Source organism: Balaenoptera musculus, chromosome 15 (genome assembly GCF_009873245.2).
Source record: "Balaenoptera musculus isolate JJ_BM4_2016_0621 chromosome 15, mBalMus1.pri.v3, whole genome shotgun sequence".
Taxonomy (NCBI): domain Eukaryota; kingdom Metazoa; phylum Chordata; class Mammalia; order Artiodactyla; family Balaenopteridae; genus Balaenoptera; species Balaenoptera musculus.
The window spans coordinates 80048629-80069285 of NC_045799.1; the positions used below are offsets into that span (position 1 = coordinate 80048629).

A 20657-nucleotide genomic window follows, 5' to 3' on the forward strand; every position below is an offset into this window, starting at 1 on the left:
TATGCCACTGATTTGTTGCTGGGTTCTCTTCCCTTCTACCCAGCTCCCAGCCTGAAACACAAGGGCATGCCTCTCGGGGTAACTGAGGCATCTGATTTTCTGTTAAGTGTTCATCTTGGATCTGATTTTATTTTATTATTATTTTTTAATAAATTTATTTATAAATCATTTCCACTTTGATCCACTTAGGGATCAAAGGTATTAGTGCTGCGCTTGGCACATAAAAGGTGCAAATATATGAGTTTCTTCATTGTACTCTTACCGCCTTTTAAAAATTACCTGAGGATTTTTAAGCATTTAAGCTTCTTCATCCCTCCCTGGAAGCAAACCATTGAAAACTGAAGTCCTCACTTGCACCTGTGACCTACTTTTGCCTCTTGTACTGAATGCCCAATGTACTGTAAATTCCCTTCTCCAAAGAAAGTCTAAGGGGAAGAGAAAGGAGATGTGTCCAGAGGTCCGTGACAAAGGCCTGCCGGGGCCTTCTCCTAACGGGCAGTTAGGGCGTGCCAGGACCGAGGGGTCCAGGCCAAGCAACCACGAGAAGCTGAGCGGGATGGCGCTGCTGCTCACCTGTGCCCACAGTCACCCCTGTATCCAGACGAGATGGCCTGGCTCTGCACTAGTTTGCCCCAAATGGCCTGAGCGATGGCCTGTAGTCTTACTCTTGAAGCTCAAGATTCTGGGTGAACTTCATGGAATGGCAGATGGACAGACAATTTTCAGAGATGGACGGCATTTCAGGGAAGCCAGGGATCTGGAGAGCTGCATGCAGGCCATCCTGCAGCTGACCCTTCGTGCCGGCTGCCACCAGCCAGGCTGCTCTCACTTGACGGTCTCCGCCCAAGGAGTGAGTGCTGGACCCGTTTTCTGTTTTAAAGCCAGGAGCCTGACATTTCACGTGTGCACGTACATTATTCTATAGCTATCTGTGTGCGCACGAAATGACATAACGGCAGTGGTTTCAAGGGCAGCAGTAGGAAAGCGAACACTCAAGTAGCACTTCCTCTGTGCCAGCCACTGCTCTGGAGGCTTTTATACATGAACTCATTTAAAACTCCTGAAGGTCTAGGAGATAGGTACTTTCTTTTTCCTATTTTAAAGAAGAAACTGAGACACAGAGAGGTCGAGTCACTTGCCCAAGGCCACACAGATGCTCGGTGGCCGAGACGAGACGAGCCCTCTGCAGTCGGCTCTGAGCCACCGCTCACACGTGCTCAAGGCTGCTCACCGCAGGATCGTTTCTTAGGTTCTGCTGTTAAAAATCAATCTAGGGACTTCCCTGGTAGCACAGTGGTTGGGAATCCGCCTGCCAATGCAGGGGACACGGGTTCGAGCCCTGGCCCAGGAAGATCCCACATGCCGCGGAGCAACTAAGCCCGTGTGCCACAAATACTGAGCCTGCACTCTAGAGCCCATGAGCCACAACTACTGAGCCCACGTGCTGCAACTACTGAAGCCTGCGCGCCTAGAGCCTGTGCTCCGCAACAAGAGAGGCCACAGCAGTAAGAAGCCCACGCACCACAACAAAGAGTAGCCCCTGCTCGCCGCAACTAGAGAAAGCCCGCACACAGCAAAAGACCCAACGCAGCCAAAAAAAATCAATCAGTAAATAAAAATAAATAAAATTAAAAAAAAATCAATCTAAATATCTCTCACTAGTGATTGGTTAAATAAAATATGGTATGTCCAGACACAGGAATTCCCTACAGCAGTGAAAAGAGGAGGAAATTCTTCATGTCCCAGCCTAGGGCCATCTCTACAGACTATTGCCAGGTGAGAAAAGCAAGCACACCTTGAGCACTGCGTGCTCCCTTCTGTGTGCAACAAACATCTAGATGCAGAGACTCTCTGAAGGAAACGAACAGGAGGGCCTTGGGGGAGAGCACCTGGGGGCTTGGGGATGAGGGAGGAGGGTGACTTATTTTTGAAAAAGGGTGTAAGCTCTTTTAAATCCTGCATTTTGTAGCCACGATGCATTTTACTTATTCAAAAAAAAAAAAAAAACCCCAAAAAACCCACAAACCATAATTAAAAATAAAAGTCTCTTACTCTGGGTTACTCTGATTCTCTCGTCTTTTTTTGGAGAGACCCAGTGACAAATCCCACTCAAGGAGCAGAGACCCTTGGGGGCTGACTTGTGCAGAAGCAGCCTTTCCCAGGGATCGTGGTGACAGCATTTGCTGCTTTGAGACGAAAACATCGAGTGGGCGGTCTGGCTCAGTGGCTGCTGCTCCAGGGGTGCCTGTGCGGGGCCTGCAGGTACAGTGTGCTCTAGGGGAGGGCAGGCCAGGCCGGCTCGGCTCCACCCCGCACCCCCCCCCACCCCCACCGGCATCCCAGGAGTGAAAGGGCCTCTCCGTGCTCCCTCTGCCTTCCTGGGTAATGTTGCAGCGAGGCAGTTTCAGGGTCGTGCTCAGGCGCCACCAGGAATCCCACAAATGCCCGGAACGGCTAGGAGAGCTGAAAAGGCAGCGCAGGCACGGAGGTAACGCAGGGAGGCGCAGCTTCCGGGGAGCTCATGAGAAGCCGTCCTCCCTCCCTCCAGCCTGAGGGCCGGGTGGGCACTGCCTTGCCCTCCCGCCCTCCGAGGCCGCTCCTGGGTGTGCTGAGCCTCAGCCTGCCTCTCCACGCTCTGGAAGCCCACCTCCTCTCGATACAGAGCCGCCCACGGGGCGGCAGGCTGGGCATCCTGGGGCCCGGTGCCGCCACGGGGGCAGGTGACGGAGGTCACCTCAAAGGAGCAAGGAGCCCCCCTTCTGTCCTGATCTCCATACTTTTTTTCTTATCGTACGAGCCTTAAGGCGGCAACAGGAACCCTATTCTACATAAAGAAAAGACAAAATTCCTCCGTAATCCACTTTCCTTCTGTTACTTTAAAAGAAAAACAGAAGGCCTCTAAAGTCGGGCTTCTACTATTTTCCCTTTTTTTCAAAGGTTCCGCACATGCCCCGTCCTCAGCCATCAATGAACGTCTGCACCCGCAGAGCTCTCCACCTGGAATGTTCTCCGCCCTGACCCCTTTGCCCTTCATGGCCCAGCCACCTCCTGGGGCGCCCTCAGCACCACGGGCCTCCCCACCGGCCTGCGCCCACATGTACCAGATGACAGACAAACAGTACATTGATTCCAGAAACCTGACTTTTCTGATCTTAGGATAGACAATTCCTTTATCGTGGCACTCTTGGGAACACTGAAATGCCGTCATGCAGGGCACAACCAAGAAAGAGAAATGAATGGGCACTCAGTTCTTCCGGCCACCAAGTTCACGGCCGGTGAGCGGGGGGGCAGAGGCTGAGCCCCAGGACTAATGATGAGCAGAGCGGCCACCTGCTCAGGAGGGGTCACTTCCTAGCTCACACGTGGCTTTCCAGAATTCTCCTTTGTTTTTTTTTTTTTAAATCCCATCCAGCTTTATTTTAATTAATTAATTAATTAATTAATTTTTGGCTGTGTTGGGTCCTCGTTTCTGTGTGAGGGCTTTCTCTAGTTGTGGCAAGTGGGGGCCACTCTTCATCGCGGTGCGCGGGCCTCTCACTATCGTGGCCTCTCTTGTTGTGGAGCACAGGCTCCAGACGCGCAGGCTCAGTAGCTGTGGCTCACGGGCCTAGTTGCTCCGCGGCATGTGGGATCTTCCCAGACCAGGGCTCGAACCCGCGTCCGAGGCAGACTCATTAGCAGGCAGACTCTCAACCACTGCGCCACCAGGGAAGCCCTCTTTTTTGTTTTTGATCTGTTGCCTATGGCCAAGTATAAATCAGTTATGTATATACAAATCTTTTCAGCTATTCAAAATAAATGAGGGTTAGAAGAGTTCTTTTCAGAGAGCACCAATAGTTACTTTCACTGATGTATTTCCATGAAAGAGAAGAAAAAAAAAAGAGAGGAAAAAAAAAATCAACTCAGTTCTAGTCTAGGGCACTGAACAAAGAGTTGCCTGCTTTAGATGGTGCCATGGAATTCTCTGGGGGTTCGACTAGCCCTTCCTCTTCTTATTAATGTGCTATCCAAATGCCCCACCCTGACTTAGTCACCAAAACTGAGGAACTGATTGCTTATTCAAGGAAGCTGAGTTTAAAGCACTAAAACCGTGGACGTGTTCTCCTGGTCATTTCCAGGAAGGCTGGCCTGTCACTAAACCGGGAGCTGTGGCCCTGGGACTCTCCGGCTGCGTAAGGCTATGTGCAGCATACAGCCCCGTGGTGCTCATGTCAGGGAGGGGGCACACGTGGGACCACCCACGTTAGAGAGGGACGCAGCTGCTATCTTCTGAAGAGGGAACTAACTGGTGGTCTGCTGAGTGAGAACAGGGACGAGGAGCCATGGAATTCTCCATGGCCGGAGAAGATTTGGAACCCGCAGTTCCTGCCTGACATGCTGGGAAAAAGCTGGGTATTTTATAATTAATCCGAGGAGACTGGGCCACCCTTTCGTCGGTACAGCTTGCAATAATCCATCTGGGCGTGGAAGCTTGTGAGCTACAGTAACGAAGTGCTCCCAGAGTAAAAAGTTACAAAGCTGAGCGCATGGGCGACTCCTGTCAGTTCTCCATAAGGTGAGGAGTGACTTGAGTCGCATTTAGAAAAATCTGTTCCTTCCCCTTTCTTTCTCCCCGCTTTGGAGTTGTCTCTTGTCTCCTTCTTTCCCTTGGGGCAAAAAGATTAATCACACCAAGGAACCATGAATATGAAATGAGCTTTAAGGAATGAAAAGGAAAAAAACAATCCAATTGTAGATCATATCTAACTAGGTACCTACGTACTACCTACACGGATGCACACACGTACGTTACATCTCAAGGTTTTCTTCTTTAAAAAAAAAACACCCTCCTAACTGATAAGCAATGACCACAGGCCACACTCAGAGAAAACAAGCCTTACTTGGTCCCTCCTTTCTCCTTCTCTGAGTGCTTCCTTTGCTTCTCCTGAGCACTGCTATTGCTACGCAGGGCGAGGGTAGCAGGTGCATGATAGCTGGGATGGGAGACAAACAAACAGGAGACTCGGAGAACCAATCCCAAAGGACTACCTGCACCTCTGTCTTGCCATATTAGATTAACGACAACCCAAGACACTGGGGACTTTGAAAGAAGCCAACAGAAACACGTGTGTAAAGGGACTTCCCTGGTGGTGCAGTGGTTAAGAATCCGCCTGCCAATGCAGGGGACACAGGTTCGAGCCCTGGTCCAGGAAGATTGCACATGCTGCGGAGCAACTAAGCCCGCGTGCCCAGAGCCTGCGCTCCGCAACAAGAGAAGCCACCGCAATGAGGAGCCCTCGCACCGCAACAAAGAGCTCGCCGCAACTAGAGGAAGCCCGCGCGCAGCAACGAAGACCCAACGCAGCCAAAAATAAATAAATGTATATTAAAAAAAATGTGAAACTAGACTACCAGGAAATATAGGAACAGGTAACTGATCTGAAGTTCTGTCCTTTAAAAACCATTTTTGTTTTTTTTAAGTTACTCATATGATTGGCATGGAACCCTCCATTCTCCTCATCAAGGCCTCAACAGCGCAGGTCACTCACTGAAAGTGGCATCAACTCTCCTCAGTGTCCAAGGCCATCACCCCAAGTCTCGAGTCATCAAAGGAACATCCAGAAATGGTTACAACCACCAGGAGGAAAAAGTGATGATGCACTGGAAACTTCAGTTTCTCTCTCCTTCATCATAAACCTGATCGGCAAGTTTGACACAGAAATCATTAAGGAAGATGGAGACGCTGAGGGCAACAGGGCTGGGCAGAAAGAGGCAGACAGGAATTCTTAGCGAGGAAAACAGAGTCCCGTGTCAGCAGTTTGCAGTTTAGTTGAGTGAGGCCCTCCACCCTCCGGGGCACCTCATCGCCATGGTAACTAAGCACAGAGCCCTGCATTAGACCCACACGATCTCTGCTCAGACTGAGGCTGTGGACAGAAGGCGGGTCTTCCAAAGTCCTTCCACACCTGGGAGGCTGAACTGATGGCCGGGCCAGTTCGGCAGCCTGGATTCTCAGACACTGAGTGTTTCTCACCAATGTTCAGGAACAGACCAACCCAGGGTCAGAATTACCTTCCTGCAGCCATCTGCTGCCACCACGCTGAGCTGCCTTGGGCAGAGGCCTCATGGAGCCCACCAGCATGGACAGAGCATCTTTCTGGGTCTGGGCGCCTCTTGGAAGGATTCTGTGGTAGCCACGGCGAGAGCAGGGAATCAGAATCCTGGAGAAATCCTAGGCCAGAGGCGTTACTCCCCTGCCTTTGGGGGAGCAATGCTGAATACTTCCTCTGAGACACTGTTTTTTTTTTTTTTTTGGTCACACTGCGCGGCATGCGGGATCCTAGTTCCCCGCCCGCGCCCCCTGCATTGGAAGCGCGGAGTCTTAACCACTGGACCGCCAGGGAAGTCCAGACACTGATTTTTTAGGCTGTCAAAGATCCTGGGGTCTCCAATAGTCATTCATCCCACTGATTTACCAACACTCATCATTATAAGAGAATTCTGTTTTTCAAATCTAAATTCCACATACCGAAAGGCACGGCTACTTTAATTTTTAGAAACACTCCTGAAAGGATAACTCTGATAGTAAAGAAATTTCAAACAAGGAAAACTACCACCCACAATCTTGCCACTATATGATCATCTGTCTTTTCATTCTGACAAGCACTTTCTAGTCTTTCCTGATCCAGAGAAACATTTTCGCTTAGCTACCATCATGACTTAAAAAAAAAAAATTTCTATTTTCCTAGAATGTAAGAAATAAGTTTTCCACCTTTGTCCACAATCACCATAATTATTATTTCTACTGATGGCTTCCCAACTGCTGACTCACATCAGGCACGTCGAGTGAGAGGTTTGCCATCCACCTCCCGTCTTGTGGGGAGTGTCGAGAGGCCTGCCTGGGCCTCTTCACAGAAAGCAGGGGAAAGTGCTACAGCGCTCACTTGTACCCAGGGGCTCACTGCCTCCTGCCTCCCTCCCTCCTTCAATCTGCAGGCTCCCCAAGAGTTTAAATCTCCTTATTTTATAAGGTAATCTGATCTCTTACAAATATCACTTACACCTCTCGGAGGAGCCCTGTGAGTTGTTCCCAGGTTGGAAATGTGGCTGTCATGGGAACGTTGCAGCACGGCAGTGAGTGCTTGCTACACAATAAAAAGTAAAAAGCCATTCTTTAAGGATGTGTTCCGACACGGGGAAGGTTTTGGCATCCATCACAACCGACCTGGGACTGCAGGCGGTTTCTTATTTTATTTTGGAACAAGCGGTTTTGATCTAAAAACCGTTAGTCACATTCTGCCAAGTTGGGTCCTGACTCTGATGGGGCAGCAGATACTCGGGAGAGTTTAACAGGGGGCCAGCTTCCCATTAGAGCAAGAGGCAAGGAGAATTTTCCATGCAAACGTCCGCAAAACTCTAGCACAAACAACCACGTCCATTATTTTCTCTAATGTGTTTTGAACGGGCGCCAGTGCTGCGTAAGTTCTCCGGTACTTGCTGATGAAATTGGCCAACGCAGAAAGGCAGGGAGAAGGAAGGACAACTGATCCTTCCTAGAGGGCCAGCCACTCCATTTAGAGGTCCGGCCAAGAGAACCAAGAGCCTGGGTTAGATACAGCCTTCCACCCCTCAAGATGGAACACCCAAAACACAAGAAAACGTCAACCGGGAACTTAGCTGCACCCAGCACACGCTGGCTGCATCTGTGTGCGGGTTTGGAGTTTCGAAGCGGTGGCGGCCGCCGCCGCCCAGCTGTTCCCCTCACGACACGTGTTTTCCCTCGTAAAACTTCCAGCAGGCTGGCGGGCTCCACGCTCCTCACTTAGCTTTGTTTGTGTTTTCAATGAATCAATGGGATATGGAGACTAATCAACATGTTTAGAAAAATAAAGAAAGAAAAAAAGAGGAACAGCTCACGACGCTGGCTGTTCCTGAGAGCTGGGTGGGAAAAGCCCGGCACAAGCGGGCACACGGGAAGGACAAGGAGGGGGTCCAGGAATCAGGGACGTGGGCCAGCCCGGGCTGCCGTGTCCAGGAGTCCGCGTGGCGGAGATGTGACCTCAAAGACCGGGCCTCGGGGCTCTCAGATGCCGCCCGGAAGCAGCCCCAGCTCCTGGGCCCGGGCTCCAGGCCCTCCACCACCTGCTCCCAGGCTGGACCCCAACCTCAGTCCCACTCTCCTGAGTGTCATGCCCTGAACTGCAATGCCCGTTCCTTGTCCCCTGTCCCCTGCTATGAGACTGGAAGCCCCCTGAGCACAGAATCTGTCTCTGACTTGGACCCCAGCCCCCAGCCCTGAACACAGGGCCTCACACCTAGAAGCCGATGCACTGATGAAAGAACACGGTGAGGAACAAGAAAACGCTGGAGGAACCTGCACTCGGCCGTCGACTCTCTCCTTCTCCATTAGAAACTATGACCTCGACGAATCCAGTTTGCCTAGAGGGTACCATGTTTTCAGCTCACCGGATCCAGAACGAGGGATCCTTCAAGTCTCCCCAGTACAGCCCAGAGGAAAACACAAAAGGCAGGGAAATGTTTCATTCAAAACACCAGACATGACTAGTTACCTGAGCTCACGCAGCCCTGCTGCAGGGGGTCCTGGAGTGACGTCATGGAGTGCAGGACTAAACGAGAGAAAGGGGTACAGTTAAACGAGGAAACAAACTTGGGGGGTTACAGCTTCCTAATACCTGGAGCACAGCAGAGGGGGCACAGCAATAAGGGCCCCAAAAGCCCAAGGGAGGGTACCCACTCCTTACGGGGAGGGCCAGAACGGGGCGGGGGTTGGGTGTCCACGCTGGCAGGCAAAGCGCTGCCGGTAGAAAGCTGGGCCACTGGCTGGAGAGCAGGCGGAAGCCGTCACCCATGAGATCTTTCATTCTGTTCCTTTGGCTGATTTCCTTTCCTGATTCCCTGATTTAGCTACTTGACTTTTACCTATATTTATGTATAAACAGCATTTTCCTAATTGGTAACTCATTTTCTGCTGCTTATAAAATTAGCTAGGCACAATCTTCTCTCTCCTAAAAACTGAGTCAGTCCCATGGCAACAGGTGGTGGAGGAAGGGGGGCGGTTCTCAGGCAGCAGCTGACAGCGTGGCTGGTGGTCTCCCCGCACAGGGCTCCCCTCCCCCACCGCCTGCAGCAGCCCAGGGCGGGGCTGCCCTTACCTGGCCCTTGCTGCTGTCCTTGGACAGGCAGGACGCCCTGGCCCAGCTCGCCGTTCAGCCAGAGCTGCATCCGGATGAAGGGTTCGCGGCCTTTTTGGGTCAGCTTGCTCCATGGCTTCGGCCGGGACAGCATGTCGCTGACACTGCCCTGGGACAGGCCCAGCACCTGGAATGGCGACCAAAGACACACAGCATCAGCACCCCGGATTCGGTGTGAGGCCGCAGAATGTGTTAGTGATACACGCATGGCCATGTGGAGGCGTGGTCGGGATGGATGGCACACGGGGAGCACTCTTGGGGCCGAGCACGGAACCAACCCCTGGGGGCGGGTGGCAACAGCCTGGGGTGGGGGATAAGTTTTTCAAGGTCACCAGTGGGCTGATGCCCTGGCACGGGGAGCCACAGTCATAGTCGCAGCTTTCAGCTCCCAGGGAGAGGAGGGTGGGCAAACGGAGGGGAGGGGCTCCCCCCAGGGTCTCGATCCTGCCAAGCCTGCAGGGCTGTCGTCCTGACAACCTGAGGAGGAAGCACTGAAACCATGTTGCTCTTTGCCTGGTGGCGCCAGCAAAGGCCGAGGTGCTGGGGGCCAAGGACCCCTTTAGAGCAGGAGCAACGGATGCCGGCGGGACGCGGGCGCCCGTCTCCTTTGCTGGCGCCGGGCCAGCCTGGCATTTACAAAGGTCTGCTCTCTCTGATCACATCCTGCTCGATGGTAGGGGCCCAGAGGTGAGCTGGTGGCAACCGAGGAGCCAGCCTGGGAGTGAAGCTCACTGCAGACGATCGACAAGTTGCACGTACATACCCGACTTTGTTACGCTCACATATGGCCATACATATGTATGGGCACAAACACCCCCCACAGGACACAGATGCAGCCCAGAGATATTTAGGGGCTGCATCCGATCACTCTTTGAAAAGTTCTCAAGTTCCAGAATAAACTGCACTCATGGGCCAAACAAGTTCAATGCTATTAAGTCTCTGCTAAATTTAAGGCATGAGCACAAATGTCTATTTAAATGTTCTCAAATGATATTTTTACAACGCTGAACTAGAAATTTCAAGGGACTTTAAATTCTCATCCTCATTTCTATTCACCCCCTCACCTTTTGCAAAGTTGGGACAAAGAGCTCACAACCGTATTTCCAGGATTCATAGCACAGTACATCGCAAACACTGAACTCAAGGCAGGACCTGGTAAGGCGGGTAGGAAGGTGTGGGGCGGGCCACTGCTGACCCAGCCACGTGGCCCTCGGGGAGGCTGTCTTTTTTTTCTTTTTGCGGCATTGGGTCTTCGTTGCTGCACGAGGGCTTTCTCTAGTTGCGGCGAGCGGGGGCTACTCTTTGTTGCGGTGCGCTGGCTTCTCGTTGTGGCGGCTTCTCTTGTTGTGGAGCGCGGGCTCTAGGCGCGGAGGCTTCAGTAGTTGTGGCTCGCGGGTCCTAGAGCGCAGGTTCAGCAGTTGTGGCGCACGGGCTTAAGTTGCCCCGCGGCATGTGGGATCTTCCCGGACCAGGGCTCGAACCCGTGTCCCCTGCACTAGCAGGCAGATTCTTAACCACTGCGCCACCAGGGAAGTCCCGGGGAGGCTGCCTTTTAGGGGACTGGAGCGCTTCTCATTATGCTCAGCAATTCATTGTTTAATCTAAGACTATCCCGGGGTATTATGTTTATCTTATATTTTGCAGGCCTGGTAAATCCCCATTATCCAGAATCTCAGTGACCGGGAAGTGCCAGGAACAGAAAGGGTCTGGGATCTCATCCACAAACCATGGCCTTTCATGAGCCAGGGATGGCCGACATGGAAACAAGGGTCTTCGGGGCCAGTCCTGGGCACAGCCTGGGCTCTGTGCAGCTCTGCCCGTGCCACCTCTGGCTGTGCATCCCTGGGCAGGTTGCTTCACCCCTCTGGCGCCCCAAGCACGTTCTGAATTATGAGAGAGGTACAACTATGCTTTACATTGCTGTTTCTATCGAGTGCCTTCTGGTTCTCTGCACGCTGGTCGTCTCTCTCTGTGATCAGATCAGATCCTTTTGGCCGAAACAGCCTGCAGAGGCGCCTCTGGGCTCCACTTGGCTGGGGGGGACAGAACTCGATTCAGTCACCTGCTAGCTTGGGGCACATAGTTAACGTCCCTGAGCCTCGGTTTCCTCATCTGTCAAATGGCGACTTTGCCACCCCCTCACAGTGTGACAAGGGGTCTAAAGGACTGCAGAGGGTGAGAGGGCCTCACCCAGAACCCGGCCCCCAACGGGGATGCCGCAAATGGAGCGTTCACTGGCCGGCCTCCCCGGAAGTTTGGGAGTGGACGAGCCATGATGCTCTTTGGTTAATTAAGTGGGTGACGGCCACATCCTCCAGACAGATACGCAGTCCTAAGCAGTGAAGGGAGATGGGAAGACCCAGGCTCCCAATCGAGTCCCTTACCTTCTCCCCGAAGATCCTCTGACAGATGCCGTTCTTGGCCAGCTTCTCCTTCACCTGCCGGGTGAGCTCGGTGGTGTCCACCTCCTGGTACATGTAGATCTCGTACTGCTCGGGGGTCAGCGGAGGGACCGAGGGCTTGGTGGGCTTCGACAGGGGCACGATGGGGGAGGAGGGCAGAGGGCTGTTCTGGGGGGTCTCGCTGCGGCTGGCTCCGGTGAGGCTCAGCTCTGAGCTCTGGGAGTACGGCGACTCGGCGCTGGGCCAGTCCTTCCAGTATTCTGACGACGCGGGGCCCTGGAGCTGGCCGCGCTCGACCCGCGCCTGCCCGCCACTGCCGCCGCCGCCCTTTTCTTTCCCGCCGCTGCCTTCTTCAGCCTTGGGGTCTTCGGGGGGAGCGCTGCTCTTCCTCTCGGGCTGGACGGCGCTCCACCAGTGGTCCTTCCACACGCCGCCGCGGCCCAGCTCGCTCTTCACGTGCCTGAGGACCCCCTGTGCGGAGTCGGCCGCCCCCGGGAGGTCCGGCCCGGGCACGTCCTGGGACTCCTTCTTCAGGGCCGGGGGGTTGGGCAGAGCGGGGGCGCTGGAGTCGGGAGCCGAGGGGGGCTTCTTGAGGGAGACGGCTAACGGAGAGTAGCCGGACACCGACGACATGGGCGAGGCGGGTATTAGCTTGGGGGTCAGGATGGCGATGTCCGTCTGGGACAGCGGCGCTGGCTTTAAGGCGGGGTCGAGGGCGGCCTGCTGGGCCTCCATCTCGCGGCGGGCCTGCTGCAGGATGGAGCGGATGGCGTCGTCGGAGTTCCCGCTGCTGGACGCCGAGGAAGGCTGGGCCGGCTCTGCTGCGGAGCAAACACAGAGGTGAGACGGTGGCGGCACCGCCCCGTGCTTTTTCACTCCACTTCATCCTGACCTGACCTGCCACCGCATGCAGGTTACCGGGGAGAACCTCACGGCTCTGTTTCTCCAACGTTTCCCCCGTCGTGAAACGTTCACGCACCCTGTCCGAGCGGTGATAGAGGGGTCAACGTGCCTGCTGTGCGACCACGTGGCCTCCGCGACACACCAGCCGAAGGGGTAAGTTGTGATCACGCGTGTGATGGGGGGCGGGGGGGGGGGTACGTGTGCAAATGCTCTGTGACTCTCTTTCCGGGATGACTTTAAACTTAACATTCTCATGTGCTATATCCCAAAATTCCAGTGCTTTTGTTAGCTCAGATCCCCTTCCGGGTGGGTGACTACAGTGCAGCCACCAAGGGGGAGGGGGAGGGCCAATGGGGGGGGTCAGTGGGCAGGCCCTAGCTCAGGAACCCAGGGGAGTGACCAGGTGGTGGCAGGGCCTAAGCGGTCACAGCTGCCTGCAGCCAGGCCTGGTGGGGCCTCGCGACCACGTCTGTGGTGGAAGGACTCCACGGAGCAGGGGCTTCGTGGGCACAGGGCAGGGGTGTGTCTGTGCTGAACCCCGGGTAGAGCACTCAGGTTTCCTCTCTAGTGGAAGGTCTGAGCTGAATCTACAGCCTGGCGCGCCTCTCAATCAAAGCCCAGCCGGAGAGAAGCTGAAATGTGGGTGTTCTCTTACATAAGGCAGCTCTCCGGGCGCTCTGAGCGCCGACTCCTGAAGCGGACTGACTGCAGAGGTGGGGATAACCACCCTTCAACACTCCCTGCTCCTCCCTGGCAACGTTTGTTCCGTAAAGCAGCTGTGGTCAAGTACATACCCAAGTAGCAAAAGCCTGTGTTGCATTTAAAAAAGGGAATCTGATACAAACTACTTGCTAATTTAAGTCACGGAGATTCTAGGCCAGGGGTACATTCTTGAGTCAATGCTAGGGAATGACCTAGAATGGTAACTATTAGCAAAATAGACATCACACAGACCTGCTCCCCTCTGTGCTTGCCTAAAGGCTTGAAAACATACATTCTATTTTTTTTTTTTTTAACAAAGTTAATCACTGCTGACCAGAACGCTCACGACAATTCTTTTAACTAAGTGTGGAAGACGGTGGTCGAAGACTTGGACTCCGTACCGGTTTTCTGTACTTGCAGCTCCCTTTTGGCTTGTTCCAGGATGGACTTGATTGCTTCATCGGACCCGGTCTCTGAGGCTCGGATCCGGGTGGTGATGTTACCTGCAGGGAGAAGCCACACCAACGACATCAAACTCACACCTGGAACAAAATTTAGGGCTGCACAAAGACGTCATTCTGATAAATAGCTGCCGAGTTGAGGCCGGTGATGACACGGAGGCAGGCGTGGCCTCCCGTTTACCTGTACCTGCTGTGCGTGCAACTTCACAGCAGGTACCACGGCCCCGGGGCAGGAAGGGCTTCCTACTGACTCCACCTGGCGTCAGACAGTATTCAGCCAGTGGGACAAGCTCTCACATTACCCAAGCTGGACGTCACCCGTGGGTTGGGACCAGGGAGAGCGAATCATTTAATCCGGTATAAGAAAAAGATGAAGGATTAAAAGGCAACGCTTTTTTTGTGAGTCATTTAAAAACAACTCCAACAGCTGCTTTGGCTTGGGACTACGTTCAAGGCTTTGTACGTGTCCTTGAGGCCAGTATCCCAGAGCGGAAAAATGGGTAGAGAGGGCAAGGGGTGGAGGCTGATTATCTCGCTATCGTTTGCTCGTACAAGGTGAAGAGGCTGAAGGCTTAAGTTAAAATTTTCGGGTCTCTTATCACATACTATCTTTTGAAAATTTATGAACAAGGAGAGAAGCCTGCGGACATTCCTAAAGGACAAGAATTCCGTCTTTCGGTCACGTGGTGATGCTCTGCCGAGCGGCCACGTGCACAGACGCACTGAAGCTACTACGGCCCGGGGGCTGGCCCCGGTTCTTCCCAGAAGCCGTCCACGTGTTTGAATTGGTCACTACCTCACTAAGTGTGAACCGCCACATTAAACCATTTAAAAACAAGCAAACCACCGGGACAAAACCCCATCAAAGCTGCGACTCCGAGGAGTGCCATGGGGGCTGGCAAGCCAGTTCCACTTGGGATCTGTCCCCTCTGTCATGGCCTCGACATATTTCATAGTTCAGGGAAGGTACAAGGAAGCAGCAGTATCTCATCTGACTCAGTCACCTGATTCTTCTCAGAGCAACAAATGTTACTCTTTCACCTGCTCCTGAGAAAATGGGGAAAGGCGTAATTTGAATCTAAGAGGGGGGGCGGGTGTGGGATTCACATTTTGGGGCTCATCTTAGCGGTGCCGCCCCCTCCTGCGCTCAGTAGAGCGCGGGCAGCTCAGGGGGAAGGGGCCGTGCGTACTTGAACCCGTGCTTTGTTTTATACTTACTAGCTCTGTTTTTCCATCAGGTTCCAGGCCAGAATCACACTGTACAGTTTTAACCCAAATACACAGCTAAGGACATGCTGCTTCCTAGGTTACTAACTGCAAAGAAAAACACCTGCCTGCAACATACCTTCAGACCCATTTCTTCGTTTCGGTACTTCCTGAAATAGTCTGTTCAGGCTCTGGCCTGGATTCTCTGTTGAAAAACAAGTGTGGTAAGAACAAAACAATCAGGGGGATGGTGGTGTTGACGATATGGGCTGCGTGATATGAAATCTGAGCCGCCTGTCACTACAGAGAGGGCTCAGGGCTGCCTGTGCCACTTGGGAGTCACTAGAAACTTTGGAGAGGCCCTTCCCTGGCTGAGCGGCTCACAGAGGCCACGGCTCTGCCACCAGAGGGGATTAGATGGACCTAGGTGGCGGCCTGCGGCACCAGCGCCACGGGGGTCAAACGGAGGGAGCAGGGCCGCCAAGTGGATAGCCCACCAGCCCCGGAACAAAGCTCGCATTAATCATCCAAAGACAGTCAATTTCGGTTAACATCGCCGTGAAAGGCTCGGTGCCCTTTGTGCAAATGGACGCTGTTTGACGCGTCTCCCTTCTCTGAGTCTAAATCTCAAGTGCGTCTGAGAAGAGTCCCTTTCTCTATCACTGCTGACTTAGCAGAAGGATCCCCTGTCGTTAAAGAGGGAAGGAGTTCTTGCAGTTAGGGACGGGACGGACTTTTAATCTTTTTATGGGCGGGGGGTAGGAAGTGTGTTTTAATACCACTTTCATGTATCTTACTCAAGGCAGGCATGTTTCGCCGGTAATGCTAAACAGATCGCTAGCGGGACGTAAACACGGGGAGTGTGACCGTGGGCCTCGCTCCCACTGGTGCGGAGGGAGGAGGGGGGCGCACGCGGTCGGCTTGCTCTCCGCGTGGACCCAGCGTCGCGTGAGGACCGCCCCCGGCCAATGCCGCTGCTCTAGGGCCGGGTGGTACCCACGGGCCCCTCCCCACATGAGGCCAGCACCGAAGGCCAGAAGGATCGCTGGACACGAAACGCATCAGAACGTCGAGCGTGAGGTAATTCCCTCCGACTCAGTACGTGGTATTGAAATAGCGAGTCTACTACGCGTGAGGTGCTGAGCGATTTTCAGAGGCCAGACCCCCCCCGCCCCTGCCCCAAGTCTAACAGCCTTAGCTCATGCCCCTCGGCCCTGAGCTCTGGCAATGGCAGGACTGAGAGCTGTACCTGGTGTGATGCACAAATGTCTCATCACACACACACACACACACACACACACACAGACACACCTCTCCATGACGGGCTCACACGTGGGCACCAACCCGTGAGTCTCTCACCTCTCTGTCTGCCTTGGATGCTGCGAAGAGCCAGGATGTTCTGCTCGTCCGAGAGGAACTGCTTCATCTTGTGAAACGGCTCCTTGCCGCGAACCGTCAGTTTATTCCACGGCTTGGGCCGGGCCAGAATCTCGCTCACGGACCCTTGAGACAGTCCCAAGACATAGTGTCCGAAAATGCGCTGTCCGATATTGTGCTTGATCAGCTGCTCTTTCACCTGCCGGGCGATTTCTGCAGTGTCTATCTCCTCGCCCTCGGAGATGCTCCCAGCACTTTCTGACTGGCTGGGAGACGGGGCCATGCCATTTACATCAGGGCTTTGTTGTAATGGACTTTGGGAAGATATGGAGTTTGTGCTGTATGGACCTGTTGAAAAAATCATGCTTGTGCTTCCTGCTTCCTGCATGGCCTTGGAGTAGAAGGACTGCATTAGCTGTCGTTGGAGGAGAGAGTTTAGTGCAAATTTTCCCGTAGAAGCCAGGGGCAGGCTGGGGCTTGCCAGGGATGAGCTGAAAAAGTCTTGCGTTAACCCCGCTGGTGAGAACTGGTGTGTACCATTAGTATTGGAAGCCTGCTCCCCCGTGTTGCGGGGCAACTGAGAAGGAGGGGAGGCCGGCAAAGGTCCAGGACGCCGACTCTCAGGCTGGTCTTTCCCTTTTCTCCTGGCTGACCCTACAAGGAAGGGCAAACATAATGCATTATGGGGGATTCAAAAGGGAAAAAAAACCAAGACCAAGATGCAAAGTTTGCCCCGCAAAAGGGAAAAAAAAAAAGTGCAGATTTTTTTTTTTTTTTTTTTTACAAGGGCCAATGAGGTGTGTTGGTTTGTTTTTCAATTGAATTTTTAAATTAGCCAAACGAGGCCCCCCGAAACAAGCAACATGCATTTCATGTTTGCACCTTTCTTGTACGTTGCAGCCTGGAGAGTTCCCCTTGACATAGACTCAAACTCCTAACGTGACAAGGAGCCGGTACCACACACAGTAAAGAGTCGGCAGGTCGCGGGCCTCTCATCGGGCCTCTAGCATTTGAGCTATAACCAGAAGGGCCCCACCTGAGGAGCAGCAAACACTGACATTTTGGGACCAACGGATTCTCACACCACTTGCTCTGAGGCGAATGCACCGCACCAAGTCCACTCGATCGAAGGCACGCACATTTTAAGAATGAAATATCATCGGAGCCCGAGACACTCTTAAACGCTTTACCAGCTGCCAAAACCCGAAGCAGTCAGTGACGCCACCACTTTGGGACGAGCAAAGAAAGGCTAAGGATGGGGGAGGCGTTCCCAAGGAAAACCTGACAAAGGAAGAAAAGCTCCACTGAGCCGGGAAGGGCAGGGCCTGGCCCTGGAAGCAGCCCCGGAAACACCACGGGAGAGGCCGCACAACCAAGAAGAGACCAGAAAAGCCACCGTCCGCGAGCGAGCGCCCTCGTGGGCTCTCCCGCAGCACGGTCCTGCCTGCGCTCCGCAGACGCCCTGCGGCCACGCACCTCGCCTGGACCGTCTCGGAGCGGGTGGGGGCGGGGGGGTGAGGAGGACGAGGAGGAGACGGACACTCGTTAGTCAAGGTTCTCATCGCCCAGTGACGCCCGCCATGCATCGGCCCAGACTCACGGTTCGTCTTCCTCTTCCTCGACCCCGGGAGGGGCCAAGCGGACGCGAGACCCTGTCAACCTACCACTCAGGTCGCTGTTGGAGATGCGCAGCGCGGCGTTCTCGGACTGCAGCGAGCGGTTCTTCTCCAGCAGCAGTACCTCCAGGGGCCTGGATGAGTCCTAGACGGGGCAGAGCGGGGCTCACCGCGGGGCCGCCAGACCCCCAGGATCCCCGCTCTGACCTGACCACCCCCCGCCCTGCCCCCGAGGGTGCTCCACGCACGTGGAGAACACTCGAGTTCCTTTCTGAGATGACTCATTTCAGTTGAAGTAATTTCTCTCTTTCTAGGCTCACACAGCTTCCAGACAGCTAATAATTCCCTCTTCTGTCCCCAAACCCGAGCATCTAGACCTACGCTTTGTTAGGCAATGGGAGCCACAAACCTGTCAGAAAGGCCCGCAAAGGTGATCTCTTTTGGGTGCCAACCACCAAGAGTCAGCGGCTGCCTTCTGGGCATCAGGAGCGGGATTCCACGTGATGACTTACAATTTTAACTGGCCACTGGGTTACCGTGTGCCATTGTCATCTTGCCCGTTTCTTGTCCACGTGAGGCAGTAGATAATAAAAATTCCTAAGTCAGTCAGTCCATTTGGGGCTGATCTTTTAACACAACCTGAAATTGTTTGTACCCACGTTCTTGGTACCTGCCCAAGTTAAACTGCAATTTCACGTGAACGCAGTTACCAGTTTGAAAGACACTGACTTTTCTCTTCTTGCCCCTTTTAAGTTAAAGATAATTTGCTTTAACTTGGTGAAATAGTCTTGAGGAGAAACTCCGCAATGGTGAAGCAGTGACGCGGACGCTCACGCACACGGAAAGCAAAGGGAGACCATGTACCTGCGTCCCAGCTCCCTCGGCCGGAGCAAACTCCATGGACTTCAGGATGCTGCAGAGAGCAAGACAGAGCCGTTAGCCCCGCTCGGACCTTTGGGGGCAGCCGCACTCACGAGCGGTCACGGCACCGCTTCCTGCTCTCCAGGAACCGAGGAGCTGACAACTTTAACAACTTCCCTGGCAGCTTTATCATCTGATAGCGTCTCTGGAATAACTATTCGACTAGCAGTTGGCCAGAGAAAGTTTCTTGCCCAGCATGTAAATCATTCCATATGGAATCACACCAGGTCTGTTCGGAGTATAATTTTAAAGTTGAGCTGAACGCAGACGTAACACTGCTGTAAGTGGAATGTATTTGTAAAGCTGAGAAGGGCTGAAAAAGCTGTAACGAGGAAGCCGGGGAGAGGAACCTATGCCCCGGGCCGCTGCCCCTCAGGTACACTTGGCAGCTGCCGCCCGGGGATGGGCCAGGAGCGAGGGCCCACCGCTGGATGGCTCAAAGGCGGCAGCGGAACGTCTGCAGCCCAGGCTGGGGAAGGAGCCACTGCCAAGGTGTGGGCGCCAGGGCTTACGTCTCCTTTGTTCTCCTTACCATGGAAACCACTCCGGTCTCGGCCTGTGTCAACAAGTCCGAGAGCTGAGGGAGCGCGGGTGCCCAGGACTGCTGTTCGCAGAGTTCCGCACACGTGGACACTCCTTTCTTTCTGTGGGTCCATGTGGCCCCAAGGAGCCCAGGCGCTCCCCTCACGCTCGAGGCGGGAAGGTGAGAAAGAGGGCAGCTTCCATCCCGGGCACCGGGCCTCCTGCGCTCTCCCAGCTGTGACTCTAGCCTCGGCCCTTCTTTAAGATTAACGGCAGTGCCATCCGGACAGCACAGCGTGCCCGGGGCCCAGGGCCCCCTCTGTGACACGGCCCCCGGGAAGTTCAGTAAGGAGCCGACCGCTCTTAGCTTTCCTGTGGTTGTATCTTTGTAGTGGCCCCTGTCGGGTAAACTAACAAAATGGGAACAGGGAGGAGCTCATAATTTTGTTTTATGATGAGCTACTACCGAGAATAATAAGAACCCTGGGCCGCATTGCATCAGCCAGGAGAGAAGAGGCGGGCAGTCTGGACAAGCCTGTCTTTCCTTCGTGGCTGTCACACTGTTTGCAGCTATATTCTGGTCTGAGGGCCTCTTTAGGATCATGTAAGAAACGACTAAGTGCGTCTGAATTTATACGGGAAACATCAGGGTCTTCTTCACTTATTGACCAAGTTTACCGACAGCTACTACGTGCCTGGCGCTGTGCAGACTCAGAACCACTCCTCATCCTCAGGGACCCTACAGGTGATTCTGGGTGGAAGACAAGATCCAAACAGCACCAGCAGGAGGAAACCCGGGCAGGAGACGGCTCTGTCTCATGAGATGTCAGTGTTTGTGAAGGGCCTTGAAGGAGCAAAATGCTTTACAGACTCCTGGGGTGGGGTACGGTGGGGACCTCAGGGGAAGAGATGGGACGCAATGGGCGCTGGTGTGCATCCAGAGGGCGTGTGGATCACCAGGAATTGGGAAGCCAGAGACACCTTCTAGCAGAAGAGCCACCTGAATGGGGCCGTGCTGGGGCCGTGGCGGGCACATGTAGCAGAAGGGCTGGCAGGAATGTGGGAGGCTGTCCTGGGAGAGGGTGAGGGCCAGCGAATGGCCGGGCAGGAGCAGCCTGGGGCCAAGAAGCCTTGGCTCTCGGTGAGAGAGGTGAGCTCAGAGGAGGGGGTGTGGGACCGGCCTCAGCCTGGGAAGGGCGGGGGCTCGGGAGAAGGCCTTCAAGTCAGTTTTTCCGATTCAACACTAGGGAGGGTGCACATTGTCTTTTTTTTTTTTCTTTTGAGGCGGGAAGAAGAGGGAAAGGGATGGGGAGGCGGGTAGAGAAGTAAAAAATATACCTCCCGGAAATGGGGTGG

The 20657-nt window shown here is 54.0% G+C and overlaps 1 protein-coding gene across 6 annotated transcripts in view; it reads right to left on the bottom strand.

Moving 5' to 3' along the window:
• Positions 1-20657, bottom strand: part of CUX1 (cut like homeobox 1) — a 373348-nt gene that overhangs the window by 52095 nt on the left and 300596 nt on the right. For 3 of the 6 annotated variants that reach the window (XM_036824615.1, XM_036824614.1, XM_036824613.1), the window contains exons 13-20: positions 18723-18771; positions 17907-18003; positions 16225-16896; positions 15005-15070; positions 13600-13701; positions 11576-12414; positions 9153-9318; positions 8550-8606 (exon numbers count right to left, since the gene is read on the bottom strand). In XM_036824615.1, the coding sequence (XP_036680510.1) occupies positions 8550-8606; positions 9153-9318; positions 11576-12414; positions 13600-13701; positions 15005-15070; positions 16225-16896; positions 17907-18003; positions 18723-18771 (2048 nt within the window). The remainder of the gene's footprint in view (positions 1-8549; positions 8607-9152; positions 9319-11575; positions 12415-13599; positions 13702-15004; positions 15071-16224; positions 16897-17906; positions 18004-18722; positions 18772-20657) is intronic. The other 3 variants (XM_036824618.1, XM_036824617.1, XM_036824616.1) reach the window with 1 other exon arrangement.